General features: G+C 36.8%; 1 protein-coding gene across 2 annotated transcripts in view; it reads left to right on the forward strand.

Moving 5' to 3' along the window:
- ADGRL4 (adhesion G protein-coupled receptor L4) overlaps nucleotides 1-20,807 on the forward strand; it is a 78,408-nt gene that overhangs the window by 42,693 nt on the left and 14,908 nt on the right. The window contains exons 4-13 of one of the 2 annotated variants that reach the window (XM_009669036.2): nucleotides 4,647-4,802; nucleotides 5,346-5,416; nucleotides 7,182-7,355; nucleotides 7,445-7,628; nucleotides 9,824-9,940; nucleotides 11,656-11,849; nucleotides 13,126-13,296; nucleotides 14,865-15,068; nucleotides 16,353-16,573; nucleotides 16,676-16,742. In XM_009669036.2, coding sequence (XP_009667331.1) covers nucleotides 4,647-4,802; nucleotides 5,346-5,416; nucleotides 7,182-7,355; nucleotides 7,445-7,628; nucleotides 9,824-9,940; nucleotides 11,656-11,849; nucleotides 13,126-13,296; nucleotides 14,865-15,068; nucleotides 16,353-16,573; nucleotides 16,676-16,742 — 1,559 coding nt within the window. The remainder of the gene's footprint in view (nucleotides 1-4,646; nucleotides 4,803-5,345; nucleotides 5,417-7,181; nucleotides 7,356-7,444; nucleotides 7,629-9,823; nucleotides 9,941-11,655; nucleotides 11,850-13,125; nucleotides 13,297-14,864; nucleotides 15,069-16,352; nucleotides 16,574-16,675; nucleotides 16,743-20,807) is intronic. The other variant, XM_009669042.2, reaches the window with a different exon arrangement.

The raw sequence follows: 20,807 nt of genomic DNA on the forward strand, positions 1-20,807 counted from the left end.
TCCTAATTCTGCGTAGTCTTAGGCTTTCTTTATTTTATACATATATAATGCATATATTATATATATATATTATTTTAACGTGTGTATGTATGTGTGTGTCAGCAGATATTGAAAAATACAGTGATTGAAATGTGGAAAGTACCATTATGCAACCTATTTGTTTTTAGACAAATGCCATCAAACCTATGTGGAGTTTCAAGTGGTGCTGTGTGGTGGATCATTGTGTGTGTGAGTCCATTTCAAACTCTATGTGTATGCGTGTGTGTGTTTCTCTCCTGTTTGGATGTTATATTAATCTTCCAAATATGAAGTGAGTATAACACACAAAACCCTAGATGCCAATAAAGCTTGAGATAGTAGGTCTGGGAAATGTCAGTTCCCCCTTACTCCAACCAAGATGTTAACTCTTGAGGTGAGGGTTGGCATTATTTCATCATCTTCTCCAATGGAATTGAGGAAGAGATGGCAAGATAGAGGTAGAACAGGAGAGTAGAAGGGAAGAGAGGGAAAAAGACGGAAAGAGAAAGGAGATGGAGAAAAAGAGAAATGCAGAGGTATGATAGTTCTGAAGATGATGACATTTTTCTGCTGTTCTGAATGTGAGATACTAAGATCTACTTACTGTGCGAAAGCCATGGTTTATCCTTAGACTTCACATTTTATTGAATGTTCTGCTGCAGATAAAAAGGTGAAATACAAATCTACTTCCCCCCCCCCAATCTACAGAGTTAAAATGTGAAAATGGCCATCTCTAAAATGAAAGTGACATCCGTGGCACTCTGCCCTTTCCAGAAACAGGCTATTAGTTATCTTCAGGTTTTTCCCAGCTTCTTCTGAGAATAGTGGGAGGACGCCCATTCTCTGTCACATACTTTTCTGTGATGAGAGAGTGTTGTAGTTGTAGTGGATGGGATATGACATTATGCCATACTGCTAGATTTTTTTACCTCTGCCGTTCTTAGGCTTTTCATTTCTACTTTGCTTATGCTGCTGCCTCCCACAGTATGGAGACACTGGGAGGGAACATCTAGTCCTTTGCAATTGGACTTTTCAATCACTCGCAAGCTACTAATAAGCAAAAGGTATAGTGTAGCTATCAAGCTGTCTTGACTGACTGCTGAAGAATCAAAGCGATGTAGGTAAAATCCAGTAATTGGCAAGACTGAGCATAATAACTGTTCTCAGTATTTTTATATTAATTGGAATTTCCTGGCCCGCTGCAGTAAATGAGGAATGACAAAGCACAGAAATAAAATAAAAGGTTATAAATCTTTTTTCACACTGGCCTAAGTGGTGTCGGTGATATTGTTTTTCTGATCAGAGCTATTATAAAAGCTTCAAAGTCCAACTCCAGGATTTGTTTTGAACATTTTACTAAGAGGCCAGTTTCTTGCAGAGCTATGGCTAATGCTCTTCTGTTTAAAAAGCTGCTATCCTTCAACCTTTGCTCAGGAATCTTCTCTGTGAAAACTGCTCATGCAAGCTTTGGCAGCCCATTCCTGCTCCCACAGTAGATGAAGGAGGGTGGTTTAAGATACCAACCCCAAAGCTCCAATCAAATTGGATTGCTGAAAGCGCTGACAAGCTGTTGTCCGTGTGTGGTCCAACAATTGCATATTCATTTAAAAAGGAATAACTACAAAAAAATAAAGAAACAAAAAACTACAGCTACTGCACGAATTATTTCAAAGCAGGAACTTAAAAGGAGCATTCTTGCTACTGCCACAAATTGTTGACTGTCCTTGAAAGTCTCATTGATTTAAAAGGGATATGCAGCTGATTAGTATCTTGCAAGATCAGGCACATTGCTTTTTAATTTTGTCATCCAGGAGATTTCTTCTCCAGGAAACAGTAAATTAGATAGGCGTGATGTGGACTCATTCCATATGGACAACTTAACTGCAGAAAGTCTATTTGCATATACTCAACAGGGTGTCTCTATCAGACTTTAAATAGGCATCCTGTTGCCAGAGATGTGCCTTGGTGCTTGAGTTTCTGCTGTTGTTTTGGATAATCCTACTTCTCATTAAAATCTCCATTACACTTAATATGTGACATAATTACAAAAGAGAAGGGTAATTTGTATGAATGCCCAATAATGACAAATAAATGATTTATTAAACTAGGTTCATGAAAAGCAAATTATCATAATAATTTTGAAATACTTGCAACAGTAAATCACATGGCAACCTGATACTTAGCAATGATAATCTGGAATGTATTCAAATATTTATATATTTATAAGTCATTGTAAGTTTTAGCAAAGCTTGTTGTCATTTACGGGCGTTTTAGTACTGTGTTACATACTGAATATCTTGCTGAGACATATATGTCCTTATCTGTGTAGCTGACAATGCCAAAGAAATCTCTGGCATAAGGCTGATGTGTGTTCTTGTTATGCAAACTGGTATTGTCATGTTTTTCACCCTTGGCGCTTCAATTCAATCAAAGTTTGATTGTGTTACATTGAGTCATACAACAGGGTACTGAAAGGCACCTACTTGTTTCAGAAAGAGCTATACAGTTTGATGATGTGAGAGGTTATTTAAATGCCAAGAGTAGGAACTTTGGCCTTAAGTCTATAAATAATAGCATTTTATTATGAGTCAGCCTGTGTGTAGCACTGTATCACTTTTTTCCCCTCTTCACTTTTGCCAGATTCGTTGACGTATAATATGGTTAACACCATGACTATGTCTACTGAGGTCACAGAAACTATACAAATATGGATGATGCAAACCTCAGTTCATTAAAGAACATCTACAGCTCTGGGAATTAAATAAGGGGAAAAAACTATCATCTTAATGCAGATAATGGTCATTTAACCTCATGAAGAGCAGAGATGGCTGTGTTTGGGATGGCAAGTAAGGTTGAAACGCACCTCCCTTCCTCGCCTTCACTGTGCCTGCATTTTTACCTGCTTTTTGACTGGACCTTCTGAACCTCCCATTTAAAATGCAGCTTTTCAGGTGAAAATTGAAGCCGCTGCTCAGTGAGGCAAAGAGGCATGTGAAAGATAGGGGTCAAACCTCAGCCATTTCCTTGACCCCTAAGAAGGCCTCTAGCATTACAAGCAGAAGAAGGGAAGCTGTACAATGAAGTGCAGAACAATCAAAAACTGTGTGGATGCAGAAGTTTTTGGGATGCTCCACTAAATGTTCAAATGCAGTTTACAGTTGCAAAAAAAAAAAAAAAGAAAAGAAAAAAAAGAAAAGAAAAGAAAAGAAAAGGAAAAGGAAAAGGAAAAGAAAGCATTCATTCGATTATGTAAGGAGGCTCTCTTGCCATTAGTAAAGAATATTCTACTTAATGTATCAAACTATGCTTTCCAAAAAGTCATAGGGCCCTCAGGTATCCTTCAGACATCTTTCTATAGTCCCTAGATATATCCACAGACATGCAGTATGTATTTCTGTTCTTCCACACTTTTCCACATTTCTTATACATTATTACCTATTTTTGTCTTATCCCATTTCCAAAATCACCAGCAATCTTGTGTCAAAATAAGGGTACAAAAATGGTTCCTGTATGCTAAAGGTGCATTTCCAACCCCCTATATCTGTTTTTTGTTTGAATGTTCTTAAATCCCTTCTGGCTGCTCAAAGCACTCCTGTCCATTCAGCTAGCTATTCTCTTCCAATAATCAGTGCATAGGCCTGCTTTTGCCCCTGTTTCTTTCCTGAATTCATTGTCATCCCAGTTCATACTGTTCATTTAAATCTACTCATATATCATTTCTCTGTTCTTCTGTTCTTTTTTCAGATATACCTACCACAAACCTGTTCGCTTTCTTTTTGCCTTTCCAGCACAGCATTTCACAGCCTATTGCTCTGTTCTTCAGAATTCTTTGGTATTTTCCCCGATTTACTTTCTCCAGTGAATCTATTGAGTTATTTGATCTCTATCTTCAGCCAAGCAAATTATGCAAAATATTCCCCCCTCCAGCCAGGGAGTTAGTGCCCTGCCCAACTAAATTGATCAATTCATGAATTCCTTTACTGGAATTCATCATTTTTACTCTTAGACTGTGCCCCACCCAGTTACGGAAACCATTGGTAGATGGCTGGAAACAGCCAATTATTTAGAAGGACGAAAGTCATTTTAGGCAAATGTAATTTAACTGGATTAAAAGAAAAGACATGCCAAGCACTTTAAAGGAACTTAAATCTTAGATTTACCAGATGGATAGAATGATCTTTTGAAGTATCTTTTTAAAGCTGTGACTTAAAAGAAAAGGCTGCAGTCTTCTTTCTCTTTTCTAACTGAATAGTAAGGCTGAGAAAATCTATTTAGTTTAATCTCTGGAAAATGGATTTCAGATGATTTGCATCACGCCAAGTATTTTGTTATGATAAAATTAATATTTAAACTCATGCTTTTAAAACATGAACAATACAATATTATATAGTAATAAAAGTAGTGTTATAAAAACATTAGCATTTATGATTTATCCTGCTAATCCCTAAGCAATATAATTGGCAGATATTTTGCCATTAAGTTTGCCTTTTTAGGTTTTTGCCTTTTTTTTCTTTCATGAAATTTTATTGTGAAATTACTTGCAGTGTGCAGGGCTATTATCAACAAAGCAGCAAGGTGTTAGTCTGTAAATACTTAATAAAAAATTCAATTTCTCACGATATTTGCAGATGTAGATGAGTGCAGCAAAGAAGGAACTGTTGCCTGTGGAGATCATGCAAAATGTGAAAACGTGGATGGAGGGTATAACTGCGCCTGTAAGGAAGGTTATCAACCATCCACAGGAAAATTGCAGTTTAAGCCAAATGATGGCACTTCCTGCCAAGGTATATGGTAGTATAACGGTTTATGTGTCATTATAGAGCTACATCTTCTAAGAAACCCTCCAGTGTCTCTTTGTTTTCAGTTAGATTAATCAGCAAGACATGAAAAGAGGCAAGGTAGTCACATCTACATTTTCTCAGAATATAATGCTTTTAAAAATGTATTTTTGCTAAACAGTGTGATGAAATCCATTCTGAAAAATGGATACCTCCTCATAGTTGTTTGGATGTGTGTTCCACTCTGTAAATCCAAACCTTCTCTTGACTCCCCTGGTAGAAGTCCCCAAAAAAGGGGCCAAACTCTACCAAAGACATAATAAAAATACTCTAATCCAGTTCATTGGTGTTTCAATATTATGCAAACAGTAACTGTGGTCAAGATAAGGTCTTTGTAGTTGAGGTTCGAGATTGGAGTGCTGCATCTTATGTGCATAAATTCAGAATGCTGGTGGTTTGGGGAATTACTTAAGCAAGAGCTCTTATAATGAGCATATATTGAATATTGAATTGAACTTAAAATAATCAGTTTGTTTTTAATTTCTACAGAAAATCCGAAGGCCAAGTGTGAGTTATACAAAGACTGTATAACTGAACATATTAATAGAACTTTAGCTGGAGTAAGTAGCATTGGTTTATAGATTAATTTGCAAATCCTTTAATTGTTTCTGTTTGAAACTGTTATTTCAATTATAACAGCTCTTAAGGAGCTTTTAACAAATGCTTCAAGCATACAATTGAACTTAAGCATGTTTACAGAAGTCTTTTTTAATAATTCCAAATAATGTGACATCAGTTATGTGTTCAAATCATTGTAATAACTTTCTGGGAATGTATGTTTTGTATTTCTGGCAAAGTAAGTCATGATGCATGAAAAATTCAGAAGTGTGGTAATCACTCAACTGTTTCTGTAATTTCTGAAGTTATACATTGCTGCATTTACTGATGTGCAATTATTTGCTTGTTCAGAGTGAAAGCCAGAAAGATGGCTTACAAAACTAATGTAAACAAGTGACAAAATAGAAAATGGAGCAATACTATCCTGGCATGCCAGTATATTTACTCCTCAAAGCATAGTATATAAATTGGCACAGACTTACAGACCCAGAGACTCAGGACTCAAGATATTTTCACTAGAAGCAAAGATTTCCTGAAGCAAATTAAATAAATTAACAAATTCACCATTCATTAGTCCACACCTACAATGATGTCTAATTTAAAAGGATAAATGAAACATAAGCATTAATAAATTAAAACCAATTGTATATGTTTGCATTTTGTATTAAGCAGCTTGCCTAAATTGCCAGATTCAGAAAGATTTTAATTGAAAAGATTTTATATACCCAGTGTAAGGTATACATTGTATTAATATGCTTTCTATGTTAAGGTACAATATAATGCCTTTTATTAACTTGCTTACCATTTTTGCATCCAAAGATGTGGTGAATACCACAAGATCGTCTTTTTTTAATATGTAGTTGAACTAAATTTAAATCAAAGTAATAAATCAAAATACCTCCATTTTATGTAAATAATAGTGTTTGATAATAGTTTAGCCCATTTATTAGCCTGGGTTCTAGTTCTATTCGGATGCAATCAAAGATGAAGCAAAACCTACAATAGCTGTTCACCAGCAGAGACTACAGATCTTACCAAAACAACTGCTCGTTTTTTTTGGATGGATAAAATCTCATTAGATTTCAGCATTATGAAGTATGAATTCTTTTCTAATTTAGCCATGACACTGAAACCCGCGATACGGGCCAAACACTTCGTCTACATCTCACCCTCTCTAGCCTATTACTTTTTAAGCTAATTATTTTTTATAAGAAAATTTAGTACTTCATAAACTTTAAGCAGTAAGGGTGAAATATGCAGTAGAGTTTCACTAATCTACATGCTTTATAAGCTGCATTTGCCAAAAAATCCAAACAAAATAAATAAACACTGCCCATCTGCTCCCACCACTTCAACTAAAATTTATCAGAAAAGAGTCGACTGAGTTTCTGTATTATTGATATTTAATTATTTTTGCAAAATATGTTGCAGAACATCTACTAGTGCATTCTACAGCATTATGATAAATAAAATTGAGCTGCAGAAGTTAAAAGAATAGCAAAAAAACTTAGCAAATGATAGCACGTGACTTTTTTTTTTGTCATAGTTGTTTGCTAGGGTCTTATCAGTCATGTCTCTTCTCTTTGAGTAACACCATTGCTTTACTTGTAGACCTCTTCAGTTAAACAGTGCCTCTTCTTCTGCATAAGCATCTCAAAAGCTAGTATGTTATTGTTAATTCACAGAACTCATTCATTTGTACTGGGTTTCCTCTTCCACTTACAGAAAGTTTTTGTGGCTGTACTTGTGATTTCTTGTGTTTTTCAGATTAGTCATTTAAAAACACCCCTGGAGATGTTGCAAGAAATTAATAAGAATACTTTAGGACCACTTTTACCTGTAGATGTGATTTCATATGTAGAAGCATTATCTTATTCTTCACTGAATACCATGCATTACTCAGTTCCTGACAATGAAGCACTTCGTAATACAACTATTAACGTGAGTGGATCAAGCCGTAAAATTGTGGGTTTTTTCTTCTTTTACAAATAATGTATGACTCTAATGCTTAAAATATTCCTTTTTTACAGGTTTTGGTTAACACCGTGAACAATTTTTTACAAAAAGACAAAATTACAGTCTGGGAAGCTCTTCCTGTAGATTACCAAAGAATGAGTCTGACTAAACTGATGCATACTGCAGAACAAGCAACGCTTCTCATGTCACAGAACATCAAAAAGACAACACAGCTAGATGCTAATGCAAGTGATATAGGTAAGATAAAGAAATCTAAGGAATACTTTAGATGTGAATTACACTGAAGAGTTTTCCACGCAATTATAAAGAGTAGAAATGGTGTTATATAAAACACGTAGGTGTTAATTTGTATGAGTTTCATAACTAACACCTGACTTTCAATGTAGGTATCATAGTTGTCAAATATTGAGCCCAGAGAAAACTAAAGAGAGGCTATGGGAAGTTGTCCTTTCAGATTCTCTTTCAATCCCTCATTATAGCCACACTATCATAGTGAATCCTCTTATATACATAAAAATATCCCATGAATCTTATATGCATAAAAACAACAACAGAATGAAAATTGGATTTGCGCCATAAACCTTTTTTGGCTTTTTTTAGTTCAGTGAAAGCATTGTAAATGAACTCTGAATAAGATTGAACCTTGTGAATCTGATCTTGTCTGGCATTATATTCAAAGAATATATATTCTGGTTTTCAGAGAAATTTCAGAGGAATACAATTGGGTAGTCTCCACTGCACCAGTTTGCTCTCCTACCATCTCCTTACATACTGTGTCTTCACACCAACTCCTAGCAGTTTTCCTCTGACAGTAATAGGTTTACTGTTCCTTCAATGGGAGCAGTATAAGGCTAGTAACAACCGTTTCTGAAAATCCTACTGTAATAAAGCATTGCTGATTCCTTTGGCAATTGCCACTCATTCATTTTTGTTTTTCCAAATGTACCCAAATCCTTTGTGAGCTGATTTCTTATTTTAAATTCAGTCCAGTCCTTCACTACCTCTGCTATTCATCTGTTCTTTCCTCACCTTTTCTGAAATTAAATTAGTAAAAGTGATGGAAACAAATAGTGATTTGTCCCATGCCATAAAATCTGTAGAAGCAGATTTATTTTAGTGCAGAGTACTTCTGGGTTTGCAGAAGATCTGGAATGGTGGGAGGAGCTCATCAAAAAGCCCCTCTTCTTCCCCGTTCCCCTATGAAGACAGAGACTGTTGTGGACACAGGGCTGAGGCCTTAAGGGTAGAGAAGAAAGAGAAGTCTCGTGCTGCCATCAGTGGCCGTAGAGACACCAGTCAGAAGGAAGCTGGATCAAAAAAAAAAGAAAAAAGAAAAAATCCAATAACGAGAATGGAAAGGAATCCCTCTTTCAAAGGGTTGACCCTTTTGGGCTGAGTTTTGTTCCAAAATTTGAACTTCTGTGAGTTCTTTTCCAAACTGGCCCCAAGCACTAATTTTTTTTTGCTATTATTGCTCAGCAGGAGCATATTCTCCACAGGATAGATATATGTCCCACACATCTATTTTGTGACAAGACCTATGAAATTACCTCTCTCTCTCACTGCTTTTTATGGTGCAAGTTCTAAAACTACAAGCTTTTCAAAACTCCAGCTACAGAAACTATTTCTTATGTCCTGACAAACATTTTCTGACAGCTGGTCTATTGAATAGCTCATATTATTTTTGTGTGCTGTGCTATAAGCAATGCAGATGGTCTAGCTTAGTGATACTCCTCCATCAGTCAAGTTTTAGATTGGTTTGTTGCTGTTTTGGTTTGGTTTTAAAAAACGGCCTGATTGACTTTTTTTGTTCCCATTGTGGGTGATTGAAACTCAGCACTATAATGAACCAAGTAAAGAGCTCAATGTCCTCTAATGTATTTTTTGTCCTGAGGGGTGATGCTTGTTTGTTTGCTTTTTGACAATACACATCATTATTTCATGGTGCAATGTGCATTTGGTAGCATGGATAGATAACTATAAAATACAGATAACTATAAAATATATACTTTTCAAAAATTGGCTTTTATCAAATGCTACAATTCAGTAGAGAATTTTATCCCTTGCTTTTTATAATTGTGATTTGTGGTCCCTTTCAGAAATGCATTTTTAATAAAGCAATAGCTCTTCCCAAAGTAACCTACATTATTCTTTCCAGTGCCTAATTTAATGCAAGGTAAATAAAAGACTATATTTTTCATGGAAAGAGTAAAAGGTATGAGAGCTAAATGTATGCATGAAAATAACAAAATCTAGAGGTTTAAGCAAACATGCTATATTAATAGCATTTTTCTTGAAATATTTGACACAATGATATATTCTTAAAATTTACAGTAATTATGCAATCCAATAGCACATTTATTAGCCCAACTGTAAATTATGTTAGACTGTAATGGAGCTGTGATTTGTACAGTATTTTTCTTCTTTTTCAGCACTCAAGGTTTTTGCTTTTGATTCACACCACATGAAACACATTCACCCTCATGTATACACAGGAGGAGATTATATAAAGATCTCTCCAAAGAAGAAAGAGGAATCTCATCCTAATGGTAAAAAAAAAATGATTAGCGTGTAGGAGGGTTAATAAACACCTTTGGATAGACCTGTACTAGATCTGTACCCACTAGTAAAAATAAAATGTGCAGTTTGCAGTCAGAGCGAGCTGCAGTCCTGCTAACTACAGAGGAGTTAAGACATTTTTATCACCGTTTCACCTACTCCTTTATTGTCTCAGCACTAGTATTTCTCTTCTTATTTCCAATGGTGCAGTGAGCCAGAGGTTCAGTGTTTCAGTGCCCCTGATTTTACCCATTTTTACCTGAATACAGCCCTTTTTTATCTGTGTTGAACAATACGTCACAAAGGTATGAATATAGTAAAGAGTACATCTGCAAACCTAAGCTGTCCCACAAAAAATGTCGACTCTGTTCCTGATAGGTATATATCTGGTAGCTCTATTACATTAAATCATTAAAATCCAGAGATAAGCTAGACTGACCGCAAGGCCCACAGGAGTGAACTGAGGTATAAAAGAATAAGCTCCCTGTTTCCCATCACCATATGTGTCTCCTTAAGCCACAAACTTCAGAAGAGTAGAAACATCTTAGGTCAAATCAGGTGTCTGTTGGACCAGTCATCCACTGCAGCTCCGGGGAAATGTACTGCCTAGTGCCCTTTGGGATGAGAGAGTGACAGGGGAACACTGAAATCAGTAGAGAGAGGTGAAAAAAGTATCTTTAATGTGAAATCCCCTCATGTAGGGCTGAGCTACCTTAGACTGACCACCACGTGCATTTTCCCAGTATAATTTCTTATTTTCTGAGATGAGAAGCGCCAAGATGAAAAGTAATGAAATTACTTTTATCCAGTTTAAACACTGGACACTGGCACCAAAGAGACTCACCTTTATCCTTTTCTCAGCCATAGATCTGTGTGACTGTGGACCAGCCCCTTCATCTCTCTGTGTCACTGCTCCTCCAAAAATTGGTGCATATTTTCTGTTTAGAAAGTAGATCATTGAAGTAAGAACATGTCTTCCTCAGTACCAAAAACAACAGAGCCCAGATTGTGGCTTGGACCTCAGAGCGTTACCGAAATGGCCTACAGCTATCATTATTCCTTCACTGAAAAAAATAAATCTGAGTGTAAAAACAGCTCCAGAATTAATCAACCTAATTTGGAAAACATAGAAAATATCTTTTCAAATCTTAACCGTCCAGCTAACTGGTTAATCCAACCACCTATCCTTATACCTTAAACCTTTATCAGGGAAAAAAGCATTGCATTTTTTCAAATCAGCACTACATTCTAAACTACCTTTACTTTCTCTTCCCCTACATGTATTCCATTCTGGCTCCAGTGTAATGGAGGTCAAAGCAAGCCATGTGCTTTAGAAAGGCCAGGTATCTACCTCAAGTCTTAGCCATTTTAGTGTACAAGACGTGATACCACATGTGCAGCCAACTGCAGTACAGCAGCAAGGATATATTGCTCGAGAAAAAATATGTATGCATATATCCAATTAGAATTTCCAGTGTGAACACACATTTTTAATTCTAATGGCAGTTACATTGTTTTAAATAAAGCTATATTTCATTGTCTCTAAAGCATTTTTATAAGTATTCCACAAAGATTCCATCTGTTTTGCATATTTTATGCAATAGCAGTAACAATGTCTATTGTTTATTGTTTCCTTAATGTCTTCAATTTTGTTCTTCTATAAAAAAACCCACAAATTACTAAACATGGTCTGTTTGATTGATAGGCACTGTTGCAGTTGTCTTTCTGCGGTATAGCAACATCGGTTCTCTGCTTTCATCACCAAAAAACGGCTCCTCGAAAGATAGTTCGGAACAGAGACAGACAGTGAGCTCATCAGTTATAGCTGTTGCAATTAGCTCAAATCCACCTACGCTCTATGAGCTTGAGAAAATAACATTTACCTTAAAGTATGCCAAGGTAAGGTTTTTTTTAATTATTATTATCAACCTCAAATAAAAGGAAAACAATAGCTAATTATTTTATGTGATGTAACCATACCTGCAGTGTATGATATGTTGAGACAGAGTTCTATTGTTTGCTGATGTGAGTTTAATCCAATTATAGAAAAAAATGATAATGTCAAATGTGGTACCATAAGTGCAGTACTAAATACGATACTGCTGAAAAGTGCTACCAGAGTAAAGGAAGGGCAACAATTATGTCTTCACTGGGTTGCAGTATGAGTAAAATTTTACTTGAATCAGAGAATATTACAGAGTCCTGACCATTTGGTATTTAGATGGGTTTTCAAATACTCTATCAGATAGTTAAAACTGCATACCTAAAAGGATGAAGAAACGTTTCAAGCTATGCAATGTCTGCAGCAAAAAAGTAATAACAGAACCTACAGTATAACAGCTTTGTTATTTCTGAAATTTGTACACATTACTTTAAAACTGAGAGTTTTGCTTCCAGGGTACATAGATTTTCTCGGCTTCACTTGCCTGTGAAGAACCATGTTATATGGCACAAAGACCTGACCTGCAACATCAACAAAGTGATTCTGTGAAAGGAGGTGGGCAGTGGGACATTGGGGAATGTGTTAACCTTGGTCATCCAGCTCTTAAATTTGCCACATCTTGTAATGTTTGAGATAGAGATCACCTTTATCTATATTTGCATATATTTATACAACATCTAATACAGCAGGGACCTGATCTCTGACTAATATTTGTAAGCACTGTCAGTAATAAATAATGTTCGTGGTCTTATTCTTTGTGCTCATCACACCTGATATACCAGGTGTGATATGACCCTGGCTTTCTCCCAGATTACTTCATAAAATGCACAGGATCAGTCTTAATTTTTGAAGCATTCAGTTGGAAGGGACTATGAACAGGGTAGGCAATGTGGCTGTAACCTTGGGGTTTAGTCCATTTTTAGCAGGTGCATGAGTATATGTAACAATGTTTTCAGTAGCTAAAAAATTCCAACTTTTGTGAGTGCCAAAAGGGTTCAGTAATCCGATTAGCCTGCATGTTCGGTTGGATGTTAGCTGTGTGAATAAAGTTTTCAATCCTGAGCCATGTTTTAATTGCTTGGAATAGGCCTTGCAGAATGCGCTTTTTGTTTCTCAGTGTTCCAATGGAAATATGCAATTTTAAATGAATTGTTCTGGCTAGTGTAAGAAAGGTCTCTAGATGGGAAATATCCTGCCTTTTGCCATCAGTAAAACATCTTGTTTCTGTTCCAGACTGCAGATAAAGATATTAAATGTGCGTTTTGGAACTACTCAGCAGACACAATGAATGGCAACTGGGCTACAGAAGGCTGTGAGCTGACACATTCCAACGCCACTCACACCTCATGCAAATGCAATCATCTGACTCATTTTGCTGTTTTGATGTCCTCAGGTGGCTCTGTTGTAAGTCCTATTTTAATTTAGTGTTTTTCCTAATACTTTCTTCCGTCTTCATTGGCTATGCTTTTATTTCAGTGCAACTGACTTCAGTGCAATCACTTTCCCCTGTGTAGGTTGTGTCTTTTTTTCTTGTTCAGCAAACACACAATTTATTGTGCACAGGGCAAACAAAATTCCTCCCATATGTGTTTGAATTTCCTTATGTCCTTTCTGCAGTATTACAGAGCAGTGATGCAGCAAAGGATCTTGTTCCAAATACACAGTCTGTTGTGCTTATTTTTGGTGCATTGCTTTTAATTTTAAATCCCACTTTAAGACTACCGTGGGATTTAATTGGCATTTGCTGGTGGTCAGCAACCATATGGCCCAGAATATTTCTCTCACAAAACTTTGTCACCCATTTGTCTTACCTTGGCATCTAAAAATCCCCTTAAATTCTCTCCTGAGAGTCTACACTAGCAGTATCAGAAGAGCATATAGCAACAGTAAGCAGAATGGAGTTTGTGATCATTAAAGCATGGACCCTCACGACCACCACCAAATTGTGAAAATAACTGCTCAGTTTATGTCTTTCCTATATTAAGAGGCCCCATAGATTTCCAGGATCTATGTGGGGACCAGCGGGAGCTGGGATCCTGCCTCAGGAGGCAGCTTTTTAAGGTATCAGAATTGACAGCAAGCAGAATATTAGCATGAATATACCGTATTGAGACAGTTCTCCCACACTGTGAATTTCATGCTGATAGAGGCTGTTTCCCGGTTGCCAAATAGCATCCTAAGTCTTCAGTCCAAATTTAAGACCTTTGGAGGTATTTATGTAGTTATTTTTAAAAGGGAGGAGGGGAGCAAGATAATCTCTGGTCCTTTTTTTGGAAAAAATACTTAGATACACTTAATGATCCGCTGAATCCTGCCCTTATGCTGATGTGTAGTCACATATTTCAGAGATTCTTTCTGAGAATACCAAGTAGCAAATGAAACTGTGTTCCTACACAGAAAATATGCACACCCAGTCATATACCCAGTCATTAAAAATAGCCTGTGTTTTTTAAAGAATGTTCATGTTACATATCTGGAACTAGCATTTGTTTGAAGGGATTGGTATTTCAGTGTCTTGTTTTGATCATGTTGCAAATTCAGTAAGACGGTTATTCAGTTTAGCTTATCTAAGTCAGTGCTGTGATACGTCCTTTTATATTAGAAAATGTTCATGTCGTATTAATATATGTCCTACTGACACTGTATTTTTCATTCACTAAAATGATCTGATTTTTAAGCTCATATTAGGAGATATTAATCTTAATACAAAGGTTTGCTAAGAAATAACACATCACAAAATACAGGAGCAGTAATGTATACAGTTCATTACTAATTTCCCCTAGAATTATATCTGCCTCACAAAAAACAATACTTTTTAGATTATCCAAAGTGTACATTTGCACTGAAACTCTACAAACAGTTGTGATTAATATGTTCTACAAAAGAAGAAAAGAACTGTATTATAAAATGAAGTCTTTCTTGAGAAGGTTCAGAGCTATTCTTTTAAATATTATATTATAATTTTCCCCCAGGGTGTTACAAATTACAACATTCTTACAAGAATCACTCAGCTAGGAATAATTATTTCGTTGATTTGCCTCTCCATGTGCATTTTCACATTCTGGTTCTTCAGTGAAATTCAAAGCACTAGAACGACAATTCACAAAAACCTCTGCTGCAGCCTTTTCCTGGCAGAATTTATTTTTCTGGTTGGAATTAATATGAACAATAATAAGGTGGGTAGTTTTTACTTGTTGCCTCTTGATTTTGTGTTGTAAAGTAAACAGACAGTGTAAGATGCCATGTTCCATCTATCTGCAGTCAGTATGATTATTCTAGTCACATTGACTTCCTAGTCTCTGGTAATGGGAAACATAAAATGGTGTCTGAGCTTGCCATATTTAGAAAAGTGGGACCATCTTTTTATCTGATCTAAATTGACTCTGTTCCATTGATTTCACTTGAGCTTTGTCACTTTAACTGAGACTGTTGTCTCGATGTGTTTGACATTTTCACTTCTCATATTTGCATGCTGCAGAAAGCGATGCTGGTGGCTCTGTGGATGAGGATTTCTTTAAAAACCAAACATTAGACTATGGGCTGGAAGATCTTTCAGTTGCAAATCTGAGGTCTTGCTCTCTCCCTGTCACTTTTTATACAAGAAGGACCGTTGATTCTTGTATCTCAGGAAGATTATAGTCCACTGAGATGCATTCTGACTAACTAAATTGTACCTCCCGTTTCAGATGTGCATGGCATTCTTCACTTTTGCCCTAAAGTACCAGTTAACATTCCTGTGTACTTCACCAAATTTGGCTAAATCCAAGCAATCTCTTTATACCTCTAACTGTTGTGAGAAAAATTCATTAATCAGTGTTTATGAAAAATCTGCTCCTTTTGTGGTGAAATATAATACAGAAATGTGAAATATTTACCTATTATTATGTTTCAGATTAGTTTTAGGAAATTAAATTATGCATAGATTATTAAAAAAAAAACCCTACTATAAAGGGCTGAATAGGATTTTAAATTACTTGAAAAATATGAGCTGCATTCCCTGAGACAGCACTCCAGTATTGATTAACTGAGGAATATAATTTTACAAATATTTTGTAGTAAAAAAGTTCTTTTAGAAATAATTGCTTGCTCTGCCATTTCATGTTGTTATGAAAATCATAAAAATACACTTTGTCCAAGTCAGCAAAGCATACAGGCTACTCAGCTGTAACTGTGGGATCAACGCTGTCAATTTATTTGTGCAGTTTTTCTGGGAAGGCATGCACCAGCATGTGTCCTGATTTTAAAAGTTGAATGTAGTCTCTTTGTTTTACCAGTTGCTACAGAAAACATTAAGGAACAAGGGTACTTATATGTATAGGCTGAATTCTTGTCAGCTAGGCTTAGATCTGGGTTGTTGGGCCACCGCTTTATCATCGTTAGATAGCTGTGCATATGCTGTAATATTAATAGAGACATATTAATAGAATTATGACTCTTGCTTTCTCTGATTAACTTTCTAGCTCTTCTGTTCAATCACTGCTGGGTTACTCCATTATTTCCTTCTAGCTGCTTTTGCATGGATGTGCATTGAAGGCATTCACCTCTACCTGATAGTTGTGGGAGTCATCTACAACAAGGGATTCTTACACAAGAACTTCTATGTCTTTGGCTACGTCAGTCCAGCTGTGGTAGTTGGAATCTCTGCCGCACTAGGATACAAGTATTACGGCACTACAGAAGTGTAAGTTGTTGTTTCTGTGTCCAAATCAGGGGCATATATAAGGATGCAACAGTCACAGTAGTCTAGCGCATTTCAAGACATTTTGTGCTGTTTACTTTTCAGATGTTGGCTCAGCACAAAGAATAACTTTATATGGAGTTTTATAGGACCAGCATGTCTAATAATTCTTGTAAGTATAATTTTCCTTTTTTATTGTAGTACATAAAACCGATAATAAAAGGTGTTTAATAATCACCCACCCATTGCCAGCATAGCTGTGAGTGCTAATTATAGGGCAGAATTGGCTAATTTAGACCCTTTTATAGTGTCTCTAAATTATTTATATGCTGTACATCTAAATACTTCACTAGTCTGAAAAACGAACACTTGACAAAAAAACCTAAGTCAGATCAGAGCTTTTTTCTTACTTACTTGCTTTCTTTTAACCCCATGATTTGAGAGATTTTGTGAAGCATTTTTAGTTTTTAAGAAGTAGCATCTTCATATGTCATTGGCATCTCAGCATGGCTCAGCAGGAGGTGTATACAGATACTATCCCAGCAGATAGATAATCTGGTTTTTCAAATGTTGTGTGACTTAATCTCTTATCAGTGATCGGTCATCTTTGTAAGATTAGACTGTCATCTTTATGGTTTTATCATCTGTGTGTACCCTGTCATCATCAAAGCTATTTTAAACTAAATTGCGACGTCAGAGAAAAGAACCCGCTATTTCACATGGGCAGACAAGTCAAGTATTGATAGCCCTATTTTAGCTGTGAAGAGAGCCTTTTTAATTCTTATTGGAAGTGGTTTCAAACCTGCAAATTTGGCAGGTATTATATGTTCCATTCTAAATCAAGACATTGTTGGTGCCTCAGGAGCTTTTCTAAGTGCTATAAAGTTTAACGAACCATTCAAACTGTAATGGACGTTATTGTGTATGACTAGGTTGACAGTGATCTGGCAATAGAGGGAGCTAATAGTAGAAGAAGGTACAATGGTGAGGCCCTGTGACATCTCCAGTTAAGTCTGTTATAAACCTTTGTTGCTTTTTTAGCTATTTGGTGATAAATGTGAGGATTTCTAATAGGAAAAAGTGGCAGTGCCTAATGCAGGCAAGTGACAACAAAACAGTTTAATTTGAGTGCATTAGCCATTTCAAAGATGAATGTATCAGGTATAATTTTGGTCCAGTTCTATGCCAGGGTCCTACTGTAGATTGGGGACAGGCTGGGAGCAGCCACAGCTCGATGCCTCACCACCTCAGCACAGCTGAGGCAAGCCTCTGCCACCTCCACCAGCTCCCTGGCCAGCAGTCCTAGGGTCAGATGGGCTTTTCAGCTGACAGGCTACTGCAGTGACAGTAAATAATGGGGAAAGACAATTCTTTACTGGAAAATTCATAGAATTCTTGGGCTTATGTTGCAGATTTCCTTTTTCCTCTTTGCACCCTGTCTTGCCATGAAGGCAACCTGTAGGGTTGGGATTTTTTGGATTTTATTTTCCCTATACCTCATCTGCCTTCAGGTGAAATGCATCACTGCACTGTTAGTATAAGAAAGCTCTGTTATCAAAATATACAAAATGGCCACAATATATGCATCTGTAACCTTGTTTTCAGGTCCAGCTGAGTTGTGCTTGATGCAGGATCTCAGGCAGACAGTACAAAAGCAGAACAGGTCTGCACTGGCTTTGATATATGTCTAGTGGGCCGCAAAGGCACATCCTACAAGCCAGGCTCTGAGCCCCATATTCTTTGAGCACTCCACATCCTCCAGCAGGCAATCTCCTAGAATTAAAAGAAGAAGGAGAGGTGATGTAAGTTGATACAGGCCCTGTACACCAAGGAATTCCTCCTATGGAAAAGAGTAACAGACAGCCAGTTCCTTCTACTTTCTAGCTCCTTTGTCTAAGTGAAGCCACACAGTGTGGCTGTAGCAGGACAGGAAATAGCCCTGTAGTTGTTTTGCTATATATTTTTTTATTATAAAAGTATTTTGTGATCATTCATTTTCAGTATATTCTCATACATCGATCATTGTCTCCTCATAATCGGGCATACAGGCACTACTACACGCAGGAGGAAATGTGCTCTGCTTTCAGTGAGCTGGTTAGGCTGCTGTGTGATTTTCTGAGATTGTGGGCTGTTTGTTCTGATGGGTGATAGCAAACTGAGGTGTGAAATGCAAGAGGGAAGTTTTCAAAGGGTGCAGGGAGCTAGTTAATTTGCTCACACTGTGTCCAGATTATTGTCCAAGGAAAATATGGCAAACCTCATGAAAATAGGTATTGCCTTTAGAAGATGAAGTTGGTGCTAAATGTCTGCTCTGCAGAAGGCATACTGGAGGCATTAATTCTATTTCCATTGTCCAGCCTGCCTATTTAGTGTATTAGATGAGCAATATAACAAATTTTAATCTCTTTCTAAAGCAGTGCTCATCAGGAAGACTTTTTAATTACAGAAACCTATCTCTTCCAAGATTCCTTTCCTACACATAGCTAACTGAAGCAAAAAATTAACCTAATTAGGTACTCTGGAAAGGAAGCGTTATTTTTGCTCTGAGATAACCAGAGAATCGAGCCCTCATATACTAAACTACAAACCCTGGCAGCTTCAAGCTTGCCTTTAATCCTGAGCTTCATGTACAAATGCATTGAGCTTGCAGGTTTTCCAAGACAGCCTGGAGAGTTTGGTTACCAAATCTCTGGAGAGCAGCTCACCACAAATCTGATTCTTGCACAAAAGCATTAAATTCACTGTCAGCATAAAAGCCCATGTATCCAAATGGTGCTTTCAGTTCTTGTGAATGGGGCCCTGGGAGACTTGTGGTTTGGATTATATGGTAATATGCCTTTGAGACAACATGTAAATGATTAAGAACAGAACAGGTTCTGTACCAGTGGATTCTCTGCCTCTAGGCACATTTTTCAAACACATCCTTGGGCTTTAAATCTGCAGTAATAATAGTGACGCATAAGGAGCTCAAGTGTTTATCAGGAGTACAAACTAAGTTTTCTGGTTGCCTAAGGAGTAACACTACTTCTGAAGGTGTTTGCTTATTAATATTAAGGTTCTATTAGAATTCTTAAGGGTAAAGCAGTGGCCTTATTGATTCCATCTAAAATTATTATTATTATTAGATTGGTGACTGTACATGAAAAAGAGTGGGTTAGAAGCTCTTTAGATTGAGTTAGCAAAAAAAAGTCATTTTAAACCTTTGTAAAGCAAGCTGCAAGTTGAAGATAATTTCCACAACTTATTTCTCCCTCCTAATACTTGTAATCTTTAGAACCACAACCATTTTTGCTAAAACTATGCAGTAGATTAGATCAAAGCATACAAGTGTGGAGAAATTATTTATAACAAGTATTTAAACTTTTTAATAGAAAAGTGTGTTTAGCACTGGCTTTGAGGGACATTCACACATACCACAACCCATGCCTGATTGAAGCAAATACGAATATAAGCTCCAGAGATAAAAGGTATGAAAATGGAAAAAAATCCCTAGAACATTTTCTTTTCTTTTGTAATACACTCTTACAATAATAATCTCTCTGTAATAGCAAGCGTGTGGAATGGAAATAACCATCTGTGTGCAGGGTAATGCAGTTGCAGTTTTGATGAGCATGTGAAGTTAGCTGAGGAACAACTCCTTCCCCTTGCGCAGGCCTTCTGGCAGGCCCCCCACACTTCTGACATGGCAAGCAGCTCTGTGTGCAGAGGGAGCAGACCTATGTAAAGGCTTTATTCTGCATTGCTGAAGTTAGTGGGGACTTTGTCTTCTGAGTTCAGTGGGCACAGGATAAGTCCCTTCACTCATACCTGCTGTGGAGGACACATACAGGGCATATATAGTAGATGCCCATTTGGCTGTAAAAGTGACACTACTTGGAAAGGTCAAGAAAAGACTATTGACACTGTATTTACCCAAAGTCTACAAGTCAGTGAAAGGAAAATTCAGAGGAGAATCACTGCTATTTCAAGTGCAGCTATAGAGGATCCTTTAATACACCCCTTTCCCAGGGCCTTCACTTATTAAGTCTGTTTAGTTGAGCTTTGTGGAGCAAGTTCAAAGGAGACCAGAAAAACATGATTTGCACCTTTACAGTACTGATAGATATGTAGGCTTGACTATTCTACCCACTGACACTGCCACTATGAAATGGTATACCTCTGTGAGGAACCAGGCCTTGGAAGTGTGACACGTTGTAACATTAACAGGTGCAAATTGTCTTTCAACAGTGTAAATCTA

The sequence above is a fragment of the Struthio camelus genome, chromosome 8 (genome assembly GCF_040807025.1).
Source record: "Struthio camelus isolate bStrCam1 chromosome 8, bStrCam1.hap1, whole genome shotgun sequence".
NCBI classification, from domain to species: Eukaryota; Metazoa; Chordata; class Aves; order Struthioniformes; family Struthionidae; genus Struthio; species Struthio camelus.